At 35.9% G+C, this 14,631-nt stretch overlaps 1 protein-coding gene across 2 annotated transcripts in view; it reads right to left on the bottom strand.

Moving 5' to 3' along the window:
• Window positions 1-14,631, bottom strand: part of PRKD1 (protein kinase D1) — a 335,480-nt gene that overhangs the window by 63,533 nt on the left and 257,316 nt on the right. Inside the window, exon 5 of one of the 2 annotated variants that reach the window (XM_065906136.1) lies at window positions 8,434-8,457. The exons of the other annotated variant lie outside the window; for it this stretch is intronic. Within the exon in view, the coding sequence (XP_065762208.1) occupies window positions 8,434-8,457 (24 nt within the window). The remainder of the gene's footprint in view (window positions 1-8,433; window positions 8,458-14,631) is intronic. 2 annotated transcript variants of the gene reach the window in all.

Consider the following 14,631-nt stretch of genomic DNA (forward strand, 5'->3'; position numbering starts at 1 on the left):
CTGAGAGATAAAAGTCACTTTATAAAAAACAGCATTCAAATGAAACTTTATCCAGTATTAAAATATTTATGTTTATTAACTAAAACCCACTTCATAGACCCATAATGGTGACTGAATTTGGAGTGACATGAATTCCTATTGAGTTAAAGAGAAACGGAAAAGTTAATACTTTTGTGTACACTCTGATGTCTCTTTCTGGATTCATCATTTTCAGGACTCCTTTTGGTCTTAATCATTAACACAATGTGGCTTCCCTGGTGGCTCGGAAGGTAATAAATCCACCTGCAATGCAGAAGACCCAGGTTCAACTACAGGGTCAGGAAGATCCCTTGGAGAAGGGAACGACTACCCACTCCAGTACTCTTGCCTGGAAAATTCCATGGACAGAGGAGCCTGGTGGGCTACAGTCCATGGGATTGCAAAAAGTCAGACACAACTGAGTGAGTAACACTTTCACATTTGCACTTTTCACTACATAATAAGATCCTAAGGGAAGGACAGGGTCTTAACCACATTTGTCTTCTGTTAGTAGAAAGAAGAACCTGGTACATGGTAAGTAATAAGCAATGCTTGAACAATACTGAGTGTTTTCAAGAAATAAATGTATGCAAATAATGGATGAGAAATTTCAATAGAGATGTTCAAAATATAGACTGTTAATACAAGCATTTAAAAAAATTAGTATTACATGCACTGTAACACTGACACACTTGCTCTCCAGAATTTCAATTTTGAGAGAGTACAATTGACTAAGCAATGCTTCTCACTGGAACTGTTCTCTGTACTTATCTGCCTGCTCCTCATCCCTACTCAGCATATACAACATGTATATAATATCTATCATAACCCTTCTGCTCTAAAAAGAGGACAGGTGGAAAGCTCAAATATGCATTTGTAGGCTGTTAATATTAATGGGTGTCAGGAAAGCAACAGAGAATGTTGGAGATTATGGGGAAAAAAGCTGAAAAAAACTTTGTTATTACTCTGAAAAAAATTCTGAAACCGTCAGTCGACGGAATTGGGGGAATAAATCTGGTCATGGGGAGGAGTTTGAGACCTCTGGATTAGATAAGGACTTAAAACACTTGCTATAACTTTTGTATGTACCAGATTCTTTTCATGGCACTTTATGTAAATTCATCAACTCATTTCAATCTCATGATCACCAGGTTTTTTAAAGATAGGGAAACTGAACCGTAGAAAGATTACATCATCTGCCCAAGATCACACAGCCTGTAAAATGCAGAACCATGAACTCGGGTAGTCTTGTTCCGGGCTTGCTTCCTCTTTTCTTAGTCTCTCCCAGCTCTCATATCCCCTGATTTTAAACTAATATAAAAACAGAAAATATTTTCTGTCCTTCATTTAAGTCATGAAAGAAGAGTTCATAGAAATGAGAATAACAAAACAATAGTATGTTCTACATGTCAAGTGCACTGTGAAAATATTGTGAACCATTTAACCTTAAACCACAGAAGAGACTTTCAAGCAGTTTGCCTGTGCTTGGAGGATAGCGTCAGAGTCAAACATGTGTTCCAGAACATTATGACTAGCAGAATATATAGCTTCTATTGTTAAGTATCACTCAGTTACCTGCCTACTTTCCTATCCAGCTGCTGTTATGCTTAAAAGATACAAGCATAACTATGTGACACAAAGCCAACCAAACATTAATCTTTTATTACTAAAGTTTTAAGATCTAGCCTTTCTGATTATCACAGAACTGGGCAGAATAGTGCCTTATAACAATTTGCCCCTACTGCTATCAAGATGGATCTACCTAATTTAACAAGTGTTTCCTAGGACAAATCCTACCCAAAGGCTCAAGTCAGATGCTACAGGACATACAAAGATTAGTCAGTAACAGTCTCTGTGCCCAAAAAGCTTGCTACCCAACAGAATTCTGGACACAACACAATAGTTATTTTTCACTTGTGCCCTTTCCTTTAGGTTCTGCCGTACTCTTCAGATTCCAGGTCATACATCACCTTCTCCAAAAGGCCTCCAGACAACCTCATCTACTGCCCACATCCCTTCCACACTCTTTTACTCTCTGGCACATCATACTTTCTCATCCAGGGCAACTACTGCAGCCTACAACTTGTCTTACTTACCTGTTTATTAGGTAAACAAAACTATCTCCCTTCAGTAGAATATAAGTTCCATAAGAATGGGAACTTGACAGTTTTGTTCATCACTGTATCATCAACTTCTGGAAAACTGCCACACAGAATAAGTGCCCATATGCATCCAGGTTCAAAGAAAAAATAAACCACTTCTATGGTGAAGATGAAGGGGTCATTCAGAAAAGGAGTTTCCCGAGGAAGAGGTACTGGGAGAAGACTCTCAAGTGAGTCCTGCCATGCAATGGCTATGCTAACTATTATCAGCGGCCAAAATTCTCTTTAGGACAATTCAGTCCTCCCAGTCTTTGAACTGACTAGAGATTTCTTTTATATACTCTGAAGCCTGTTTATCCCACTTGGAAATGATTATCTAGCCTCATCCATCATCACTACCATGGAACCTGACAGTGAATGCTTAGTCTGAGGCTCTTTTATGAAGGGAAAAGAAACAACTAACGTCGTTCCACAACACTTTGATGAGTATTTCATCTCAAAAATGGGGAATCTGGGATTTTCCAGAGCTGTTCCTGGGAAACAGGCAAGTGTCAACACCCCTATGAAGTGGAGTTCACATATGAACACTCTGGTGCCATGCCCTGTAATTCCCTGAGTGGAGGGTAGGGTGTTTGGTGAATTTTAAATTGTCTGGTGCTATTCTGTTACAATTTTGACTCTATAGGGCTGGAACTACCTGCCAAGCGTGTAGATAAATGAGTTTGGCTACTCAGTTGGATAACCTAAATATATAGCATAAATAAAATCTAATCAACACCTTTTCAAAACAGTGAAAAGGACTGTTACAGGGCAGAAAAAAAGTATACCTCCTGCTCAGAGGTGATGGATGCTGTTTCACAGTAGAGAATCCACTTTTAATGTTTGAAGCAATTTGTGAAAGCTTTCACACTAATAAAATATATAATCTCTTAAAAATACAAGGTGATCTGGATTTGCTGAGTGCTAAAGCAGTCCTGGAAGTTACATTAACTTTTATATTGCCTCACTCTTTTTAAGTAAACAGAAATGAAGGATAAAGGAATCTAACTATTTTCTTAAGCAATCCACCCTTTCCAGGGAAAGCACTAGACCTGTTGGAGAGTTGTTACAAATTGCATGCACTGTTCTTCCAAAATGTCAGTTACTTACAGCCTGGAAATCTGTGGGTTCTTGGAGGAAAGGGGGAACATAAGACCACCTCTCCATAAGGATACACTTGAGGGCAGTGTAACCTTAACGTCACATGCTATACATACATTCATAAAATAAAAATGGAGCATTTCCACTGAGGAAGAAAATAACTTTTCATGTCAACAAGTGGAGGGCTTTGTCAAATTTCATCTACATATAGAATATGAACTGGAAGGTAAGCAGATCATGTGGAAAATTCAAGAACAGAGATTTTAGGGATACATATTCTCATAGTGGGCTTCTGTGGTGGCTCAGAATGTAAAGAATCTGCCTGCAATGCAGGAGAAAGTGAAAGTTAAGTCGCTCACTTGTGTTCAATTATTTGTGACCCCATGGACTGTAGTCTACAAGGCTCCTCCATCCATGGAATTTTCCAGGCAAGAATATTGGAGTTGCCATTTTCTTCTCCAGAGGATCTTCCCCATCCAGGGATAGAACCCAGGTCTCCTGCATTGCATTGCAAGCAGATGCTTTTATCGTCTGAGCCAGCAGGAAAGTGCAGGAGACTCGGGTTCAATCCCTGGGTCAGAAAGATCCCCTCGAGAAGGGTATCTGACCCTGATTGAATCAACAGGAGGCCTGGCCTCAGTTTTTGAGCTCATGGGAAAGCTGAATGACACAATCTGGAAAGATACTTTCCTACTGATTACTGCCTTGGACACACCAAGGAGAAGCTGGAAAAAGCATGACATAAACACAGTGCAAAGCTGCAAAGTTGCCTCTCCGTTCAAAAATGGCCAAAGTGTAACTTTACAATATTTTATAGAATCTTAGCCTATAACAATCAATGATGATAGCATGTGCATATATGTATGTGCACATGTGCTTTTGCAAGAATCAAAGAGTAGACTTTAAAGCAACTTAAAACAGAGAAAGAAAAGTATGAGACTTTTTTCTTTACCTACCAAAAGAAAAAAAAAAAAGAAAGAAGCTGACTTTTTAAAGTATAGGAAAGAATTAACTCAGTGAAATTATGTCAGTGTACACAGCTACAGAGAAACAGACACTTTCAAAAACTGGGCTATTTGGGGGAAAGTCCACTTGTTCACAACTTCTGGACTCTGTTTCATCTTGCATCTCACTATATTTATTACCAAAATTGCAATACTCTTATTACTCTTCTTGAGAAGGGAGTGATGAATTCATCTCACCAGACAGAACCAAGGTCTTGTGGACCAAGTAAAATGATGTACCTAAATATTTGTGAACACACTGATAAAACATTTTAGAAACTGAATTATTTCTAAAGTTTCCAGAAGTTTAATTTATAGTACAAACTCCAATCTTCCACTCTCTTCACTCCTCCTTATTATTTCTTCTATACAAACCTTTATTTTTTTCCTGGGTCAGAACATTTATGACAAGTAAAAATGAGCAACCTTTTTTCATAGTACTCAGCTAGGAGCACTGTGGTCACAACTGATGAATATGGCAGGTTGGATGTGACACCAGATGGGTACAGACAGCCACTGAGCAAATGCTTGTCACTGGTAACAGGGCGGGTGTGGGGCTGTTTTGCATCTTAAAGCAGAGAACAATGCTTTGTGTCTTAAGGCATGGCTTGTGGAGGAGTGTTATAGAGGCCAAGGTATCTGCGATATGAGTGCATGAGTCTTCACTAAGATTCTTTCGTTTAAAAGATCAATCAGTAAATGTGGACAAGTGGTATATGATGTCCCCTTCCTCAGTGGAGTTCATGAAGAACTCTCCAGCTGTGTTCACATTTAGAATTACACGTCTGGAAGTCTATGTGCAGAGTATGAAATGATAATGTACATGCGATAAGCTAGACACATTGAATGAAATCAGGCAACAGCTGATTAACAGCGCATCAAAGTAGGCCTCACACTCTTAATTTCACTGATCGGCTCCTTCCTGACAAACCTACCACTACATATACTCTTCTGACTCTCAGGAGAAGGGCTGCTTGAAGAATTCTTGGATGTCTTTTCCTCACTGGAAGTATACACTGGAGAACTAGTTTACACAATCATCAAAAGAAATCTCGAAATATCTGGCTAATGTACTACATCGACGTCATGGCACATATTGAAATGGAAAAACGACTTATTCATTCAGATTAATCACCAGGATTCCTGGAACTCCAGAACACAAGCGTAACAAGTAAAGTCTCTACCTCTAGATAGACTTTTGCTACTTTGGAAAATATCCTGGAAAATATTTGGCCAGAAATTTCACCATAGTTACATTCAGGATTAGAAATAACTTTTCCCCCATTATTCGCTCATTTGAAAGGAATCTATCTTGAATCTTATAAAGCGTATCAGGATCATATCCAATTACAGGTAGATAATGTAATACTGGTATGCTTAGATTTTTTTTTAATTTATTAATGAACAGAAACAGCAACTGAATGAGTCATTTTGTGGGGAGAGTTTCTAGGAAGTATGCAGTAAAGAGTTCCTTTTAGTACAATGCTTGTCTTAATTAAATGGGGCTCAGTAAACTTTATAAAAAATAATAGGAGTTTACAGCAAATCATTATTTAGAAAATATGTATCCTCTCATAAAAAGTTAAACTGAATATTTTCCAAATTTTATAAAAAAAAAACCTAAAGGATGTGAAGTGTAAACAGTCAAACATAGGAAAAGCTTTTTAAGTAAGCAATTTATATTTTAATAATATCTGTAAGGCAGTCTGAATGTTAAGAATTACCAAAAGACTTGTCTAGAAGCATTTAATTTCACACACACATACACAATTCTAGAGACTTTTAGCTTCAAAGCTGTAATAGCAAAAGTTTCCTTAAAGACATTTTAAAACATTTAAAATAACTTCAGCAAGCAAAGTTCTTAAATTTTTAAAAAATTCCATAAGGCCCACCTTACTTAAAAAAAAAAAAAAATCATGCCATGACTGTATCCTGTCATTACAAAGGACACCAGTGCTTTAAATTCTGTTCCATTTCCTAACTTGACTTCAGCTCACTCATGTAAAGAAAAAAACTATTCTTCTGAATCATTTGAAAAGAATACAATATTTTATCTGCCTACAATGATTTATTTTCAGTAGTATTCCACTTATAGTAAAATAAGGAGTAAAAATATGTTTTCTCTGTTTTAAAATATCAGTATGGGAAAAAACCATCAAAAACACATGTAAAATTGAAGATATACTTCCATCATAGATTAACAGACAGAATAGTACATATTATAAACAACCACCAACAAGCAACTCAATAGAGAAAGAGACAGGGAATTCACCACAGGTAAAATACAAATGGCCAATAAATGAAAAGCGGTTTCTCTTCTCTAGTAAAGAAATGGTATTTATTAATAGAAATTATTTTACCTATCCAGTTAGTGAATAATTGGATAACTTAAAAATACTGATAAAACTGACTGTTGGGAAGAGTATGAGGAAACAGACTCTCATACACTGTAGTCAGTGAAGTTATAAATTTAAACTTTTACAACCTTTTGAAGAACTAGTTGGCCACAAAATGCATATATTGTTTAGTCTACTTGGCTTCTAAGGATATAACCTACTGGAGTCATTCAATAAATACTTACTGATAAACCTATAATTAAACCTCTAGTAAGTTTACAAATGTGCAAAAAATACAGACAAGGACACCTATTTCAGTGTTGTTTTTTAAAAAGGAACCAATCTAATCAATAGATTAATTAATATGCTATTGCAATGTAATACCAGGAGCTTCTACAGAAACTTTTTGTTTGCATTTTGTTTCCCTCGGGAGCTAATCCATGAAGGCCTAGCTGCCTGTAAACTGTACAACTTGCATAGAAAAGCCAGCTACTCTTCAGTCCTCTTTTATACAATCTGCTCTGAGTTCAGTGCAGGAGGGTGAAGGGAAAAATGTTTCCTATCCTTGTTTGGCTTTATTTCCAAACGATAATTTGAAGGGAAAGATACTACTCCACATTTAAAATTATGTCTGGAAGGCACTGCAAATTACAAAATTTAAACTTATAAGAATATCACTGACCTAGCATTTACTCTGGACTTTTCTAAGTAGGGCACATTTTGAACTAGATTGATTTTTCAAACATGGGAATTTACTATTACTGAAGTAGATCTCTTCATTTTACATCTTATGAATCAAGCTATCTTGACTTCTCAATTTTATTTAACCCAGAACATGTTCTGGTTGTGTTTTCATCAGCGTCCTTTGTTAGAGTTACCTTAACAAGACCATTTTAGAATGGACACTGATAAGGGTATTTGACATTTATAGTCTCGTGAAGGAAAATAATAATATGTCAACCCTCAATTCACCAGAAGTACAGAAAAGAAAAATGAAACATTAACAAGTCAACTGGTCAAAACAAGTTATCACAATAAGAGCACTGTTGTATATCCTGCTTTAACACTTGACTTCTCCCCAATGTTTAGGTCATTAATTGCCTAAGATGGATACAAAGTCAATTTCTGAGGGGGTATTTCTTAAAACCTTTATGAAAGAAATGAGCTTCTTTTCCATATATAATTTCTTCTTGGATTGAGACCTTAATGCATACAGTTGCATACCATCCTTTCTAAATAGACTGTGATTAGACTATAAATTGACTGTGATGATACATTAAGAAAAAGCTCCTTTTCTGAAAAGTTATAGTCATTTTCAGACAGTGGTTGCTCTGTGCCTTACTGTGCCAACCAAAACTGGTGGATATCAGGATAATGACCTCACTTAGCATAGTTCTGTGGTACCAGCACCGGCATACAGTTCTAACACGTGTGCATTTCGGTAAATGTGCCAGCAGGGTTCTGTTCTCTTCTGTGTTCTATACTCTCTTCAACTGGTCTGCTCAGTCTCACAGAAAAGACAGCAATATTATGGAATCAAGGAATCTAAGGGCAAAATTTAATCTAACGAACCATCTATTAGTCTAAAGCATGCACTGCTCTTTGTCTTACCGAAGACTGCGAAAACTTGAACAATAACATCAGGAAAAGAAAACCACCACCAAAACCACCCGTGGGCTTTCTGCAGTTCAACAGGTTGGATTCTGAGCTAAAACTCTGACCTGAGTATTCTTACAGAATCAAAACAGATAACTGTCTGATGTTAACTTAATATTATAATGCTGGTTTACAAAAAGATAGGGAAGCACATTTCTAAGTAGAGATAGTACCTACCTCAAAGCCAGGACTCACAGGAGACTGAAACATGAAGTTGTAAAGAGCAAAAAGCAGACAACGGTGCAGAATAAAGGAAGGAAAAAATAAGAGAACCATGTTATTAGAATAAAGCAATGCAGGTTGCTCAACAATATTATTAGCAAATAATAGATCTGTTTTCAACAAAAAGCAAAATGTGATACTAATCAGTCTTTGTAGAACAGAAACATCTGGGTTAGAAATTACTTTTTAATATTTAAATGGGACTAGAGACGTTAAGTTAAGATTGCAAAAACAGAGTTTATAGTTTTGAGCTGGTAGAGGGGGAAAAAATATCTACTTCTCAGTGTCAGTGATGAGAGACAGTTCATTCACCTTGTTGAAAATAAATCAGAGACAGAACGAAGCATTTTGACCTTTAAGTGAAAGATGAGATTTTTCTTCACAATAATTCATCCTCTCAATGGGAAAAGAAAGGAAAAGGTCATCAAAGTAATCAAACGTGAGATAGTTGTTATCTGCCTTCAGACAGGAATAAGCTGATGAATAATCAGTATCAGTCAGTACTGTATAAACCTTTAAAGTCCAATATAGGCTTAGAGTTTTAATGAGAGAAATATGTCTGTGGTATATTCTTTGCTCATTTTAGAGTCTTTGATGCATAGCATTGCTTTCCTGTCTGATTTCATTCAAGTTTGAAATATAATTCAAAAGTTGAAAGGTTATTAAAAATTTTTTAAGAGGAGGAATATCAATGAAAAAAACATTTTGGTTAAGTAAACAAGTATCTGGTAATTTATGCTGAATATGCTTTTTTTCACCTCTGTTTCCTCAAGCTCTGAGGGTCACCTCTATTTGATAACTAGAAATCAAATCTAAACTAAAAATAGTTGACTCTCTTAAACAAAAAAATGCATGACTGTGTTTTGAAATCAGTATTGAATAAACCATTACACTTTGAGAAAAATCCCAGTATTTTTTCTCTCAATCCCTAAGTATCTTAAGTTGCAATCTACTGCTAAACCATTTTGTCAGAGACTTTGGAAAGTGATGTACATTACACTGAGGTTCTGCTAAGATTAACTGTTACTCAGCAATACCTGTGTTAGATTACTGGATTAACAAAGCATGAGCAGAACTCAGGGACAACAATGGCTCATTTGGCCAGATCCAAACTTGATTTTGGAGGAGAAATTATATAACTCTGTTTCAATGTACTTTTATGGAACATTTTCATACAGAGGCAAAACTTTCTCTTTGGGAGAAGTCAATCAAACTTCCTCAATTTCTAAAATAAGATAAGATCCTTGTCATCAAAATATCTCATATCCAAAGCACAGAATTTTCTTCCAGTATAGCTCTGAATGTCTTTATTCTGGGCTATCATCAGAATTCAAGTCTAGCTTAGTGCTGGTTCAGTGCTCGATACTTGAAGATGGTCTAGGCAACATGCATTTACTTATTCCTTTAAGTTACCATTTCTAAAAGACTATTTTTTTCCCATTAGGTATTTCCTGGTTTTGTGAGAAAAGGGGATTCCATATTTGAGTCAGTTTAGGAGCACTGATTTCATTGTTGTAAGACTTCTGTGAACCATAACTATGCTCATTGAATACTGTGATGTCCAGTACTTGGATGGACAAAGAAGCATTTCCTAATCTTATCTGACTAGGAGAATGAGTTTTTGGATAATATTTTATAGCATCATTATCTTAAAGAAAACATTTTGGGAATCACACACCTGTGTATTTTTCCCTTGCTATCGAATTAGAATCACCAGAAATGTCCATAGGTCACCAAGAAAAAGAGAACCACCTGTTTTTTCAGGAGGTGGTTGGAATATTCTACTAGGGCTTTGTTTTTATTTTTGTTTCCTCCTTGAAGGAAGATCATATGAGTAACAGTTTTATATCTGTGGTGAAGGCTACTGTAGAAAATGTTTACATGTAAATGAATACTATATATATTAGGATGTTGTGGCATATTACTTTCATTTAGCACTCAGAGAATTTATGTTTCCTGTTACTGAATAATGCAATTTCTATAACTTTAAATTGACTGACTGGAGTCTCAGAATTAAATTTAATTATTAATTATTCTGATATAATATTTCATTCTTTTCTCACATGATTTGGGATGAAGAATCATAATGACTTTGTGACTTGTATTAGGATATGCACTTGCTATTGTCATTTTAAAATATCTTTACTGAGGTACAATTTTTATGGCATAAAGTACAGAAAATTCTAGGTGTACTTCTTGATGAACATAAAAGCATGGACCACTACCCAGATCAAGATATAGAATATTTCCAGCATCCGGAATGGTTCTCTCCTGCTCCCTCTTAGCTTATTGATCAGAACTTCAGACACTAGATTCATAAGCATATAAACTTTGTGTCCATTTTTTCTCCTAAATATTATTTTTTGAGATTCATTTATGTTGTTGAAGGAATGAAAAGTTCCTCAATTTTATTGCTGTATTGCTATATGCTACTATTCCATTGCATGACTTTATCATTATTTATGTGTTTCTAGCTTTTAGCTATCATCAATGAAAATGCTAAAAAACACACTTGTAACAATAGGATTCACACTGACACCACTCCCCTGCCCCACAAGATGAAATAGTTAGGTATCCATGTAAAAAATATGAATAAGATTTATAAGAGGAAAAATACAAAACTTTGATGAGTGACATCAAAGAGCTAAATTAATAGAGATATCCCACATTCACATTTAGGAAGACTCAATACGCTCAATTTTTCAGTAATTCTCAACTTCAACAAAGTCAATGCAATCCCAATCAAAATTGCAGCTAATTATTTTATGAATATTAAGAAAGTGATTCTACATCTTATATGGAGAGGCAAAAGACACAGTATAGCCAATGCCATACTGAAGAGAAGAATAAAGTTAAAGGACAGATACTATTCAACTTCAAGAGTTACTATAAAGTTATAATAATCAAAACAGTGCAGTGTAAGAATGACAAGGAGATCAATGAATCAGAATAGTGAGTCCCAGAACAGGTCCCCATATATACAGTCAATTCACCTTTGACAAAGGATCAAAGGCAATGAAATGGATAAAAGATGGTCTCTTCAATAAATGGTACTGGTGACTCACATATAAACAAATGAATTTAGATGCAAACATTACATGAATTAAATTAATTAACTTAAATTAAGAAGTGAATTAATTTGTCTATGCCCATACCACCCAAACTGTGTCCAGCCTTGTCTGATCTTGCAAGCTAAGCAGGGTTGGGCCTGGTTAGTACTTGGATATGAGAAGTGAATTAATTTTAGTTATTTTAATTCTACATGAATCATAGACCTAAATGTAAAACACGACACTATAAAAATCACAGAAGAAAGCATAAAAGAAAACCTAGGTGACCTTGGATATGGTGATGCCTTTTAAAATACATAACCAAAGAGACAATCCATGAAAGATAAGCCCGATTTCACTAAAATGAAAAACTTCTGCTCTGCAGAAGACAATGTCAAGAGAATCAAAAGATAAGTCACAGACTAGGATAAAACATTTGCAAAATATTAGCAAAAAAACACATCTAACAAAGACTGTTTTCCAAAATATACAAAGGACTCTTAAAATTCTACAAGAAGAAAACAAACAACCTAATTTAAAAATGGGTCTAACACCTTAATAAACACTTCACCAGAGAAGATATACAGATGGCAAGTAAGCATATGAAATGAAGTTTCATATTATAATATACCATCAAGAAAATGCCAGTTAAAACAATGAGAAACCACTACAACACACCTCTCAGAATGCAAAATCCAGAACAATGACACGAAATGCTGGCAAAAACGTATGGCAATAGAAATTCTCATTCACTGCTGGTGGGAATGCACAATGGTGCAACTGCCTAGAAGACTGGCAGTTTCTGACAAAACTTCCCATATGATCCGGCAAATACACTGTGACATTTACCTAGAAGAGCCGAAAAGTTATGTTCACACAAAAACCTATACACGATGCTTATAGTATCCTTATTCATAACTGCCAAAATGTGGAAGCAACCAAGATGTCCTTTGTTAGGTGAATGGATAAATCGGGACAACTGTGGACAGCACAACAATGGAATAATAACTTAATCCACATTAAAATTAAATGAGCTGTCAAGACATGAAAAGACAGAGGATACTTAACTGTGTCCTACTAAGTGAAAGAAGCCAAACTGGAAAGGGTACATACTGTATGATTTCAACTATATGACATTCTGAAAAAGTCAAAACCACAGAGAGAGTGAAAAAAAAAAAAATCATTAGTTGTAGGGGTTACGGGGAGGGGATGAGGGAAGAATAGATAGAGCTAAGAGGACTTTTAAGGCAGTGAAAATATTCTGTATGATACCATGATGATGAGTAAATGTCATTATACAATTGTCCAGATCCACAGAATGTGTAACACCATGAGTGAACTAAAGCAAACCATGAACTTTGTGTGATTATGATGTATCGATGTATGTTCATCAGTATCAGCAAAAACACCACTCTATTGAATGATGGTGATAATGTGTGGGAGCTTTGGAGGTATGGGGGCTATGATAACATGTGGGGGTGTACGGGAACTCTCTATGCCTTCCTTTTGATTTTGTCATGAACCTAAAGCTGCTTTAAAAAGGTGAAGTCTAAAAAAAATTTCTAAATGCTTGCATATATCTTTCCATGTATGTCTATACACATTTCTGGTAAATATATACCTAGGAGTAAAACTGCTGAGTCACACGATATGTATATATTCAGCTTTAGAAGATAATTGCCAACCAGAATGCCAAAGTTGTTAAACCAAATTATATCTCCAGTAGTAGTGTGTGTGAGTTTCAGTTGTTCAATATTTCAGCAATACTTGTCACTATCAGTAACAATACTTGTTACTATTTGCTTTCTCCCAATGATAGGTATTCTGTACTGTGCTTAGTCAGTTGCATCTGACTCTTTGCAACCCCTTGGATTGCTAGACTCCTCTGTCCGTGGGGATTCTCCAGGCAAGAATACTGGAGAGGGCTGCTATACTCTCCTCTAGGGGATCTTCTCAACCCGGGGACTGAACCCAGGCCTCCCACATTGCAGGCGGATTCTTTACAGATTCTTTGCCGTCTGAGCCACCAGGGAAGCCCTTGAATACTGGAGTGGGTAGCCTATCCCTCCTCCAGGGGATCTTCCCAATCTAGGAATCAAACCAGTGTTTCCTGCATTGCAGGTAGATTCTCTACCAGCTGAGCTACCAGAGAACCCCTGGTGTAGAGATATTTCACTGTAGATTTAACTTTAGACTGTTTGATAACTAACGATACAAAATATATTTTCAACGCTTATCAGCTGTCTTCTTTTGTAAAGTCCTGTTTAAGCACTTTGCTTATATCTTAAATAAGGTTGTCTGTCTTTTAAAGTTTCACAGATGTTATTCATACATTTGGATATGAGTCTTTTACAAGATATATACACACATGCTATATATATTGAAGATGTCTTCTTTTATTCTATGACCTGCTTTTCCACATTTTCAATGGTATATTTCACTGAAAACAATTTGTTAGTTTTAATGGTGCCCAATTTATCAGATTTTTACCTTTGTCATCTGTGATTTGAGTCCTATTTTTAAAAGTTTCTCATGACTCAAGTTATTGTAGATATTCTTCTGTTCTTTCCTAGAAGCTTCTAATCTGCCTAGAAGTTATTTTCATGTGGTATATGGTAAGGTCATGATTCATATTTTCCACATACATAAACAGAAATACTTGTTGGAAAAAAATCTTTTTCTCACAGCAGTGGTATAAGTGTCAAAAATCAGTTGGTCTGTACACGCACATAGTTTCTGGACTCCTCCTGTTCTGTTTCATTGGTTTATTAATATTTTTCTGTTCCTGGGTAACACCACATTGTCTTTATACTCAATCTTGTGTAACACCACATTGCTTTAACTGTGACTTTATGGTGGTATGTTTGGGAATTCTCCAGCTTTGTTCTACATGAGGGGTTCTCAGACTCCACACTACTGACATTCTGAACCAGGTACTTCTTTGCTTGGGGGGCTGTCTGGTGTGTTGGTCCCTCAAATCCTAACTGTCCTGGTTGTTCTTGGGTACCTTTAAATATTGTTTGGTTATGTTCTGTTATACTTTATTCAGCTTTTACAATTGCCCCTTATAGGAGAGTCGATTGATACAAGCTTCTTCATAGCT

This window comes from Muntiacus reevesi, chromosome 15 (assembly GCF_963930625.1).
Source record: "Muntiacus reevesi chromosome 15, mMunRee1.1, whole genome shotgun sequence".
Taxonomy (NCBI): Eukaryota; Metazoa; Chordata; class Mammalia; order Artiodactyla; family Cervidae; genus Muntiacus; species Muntiacus reevesi.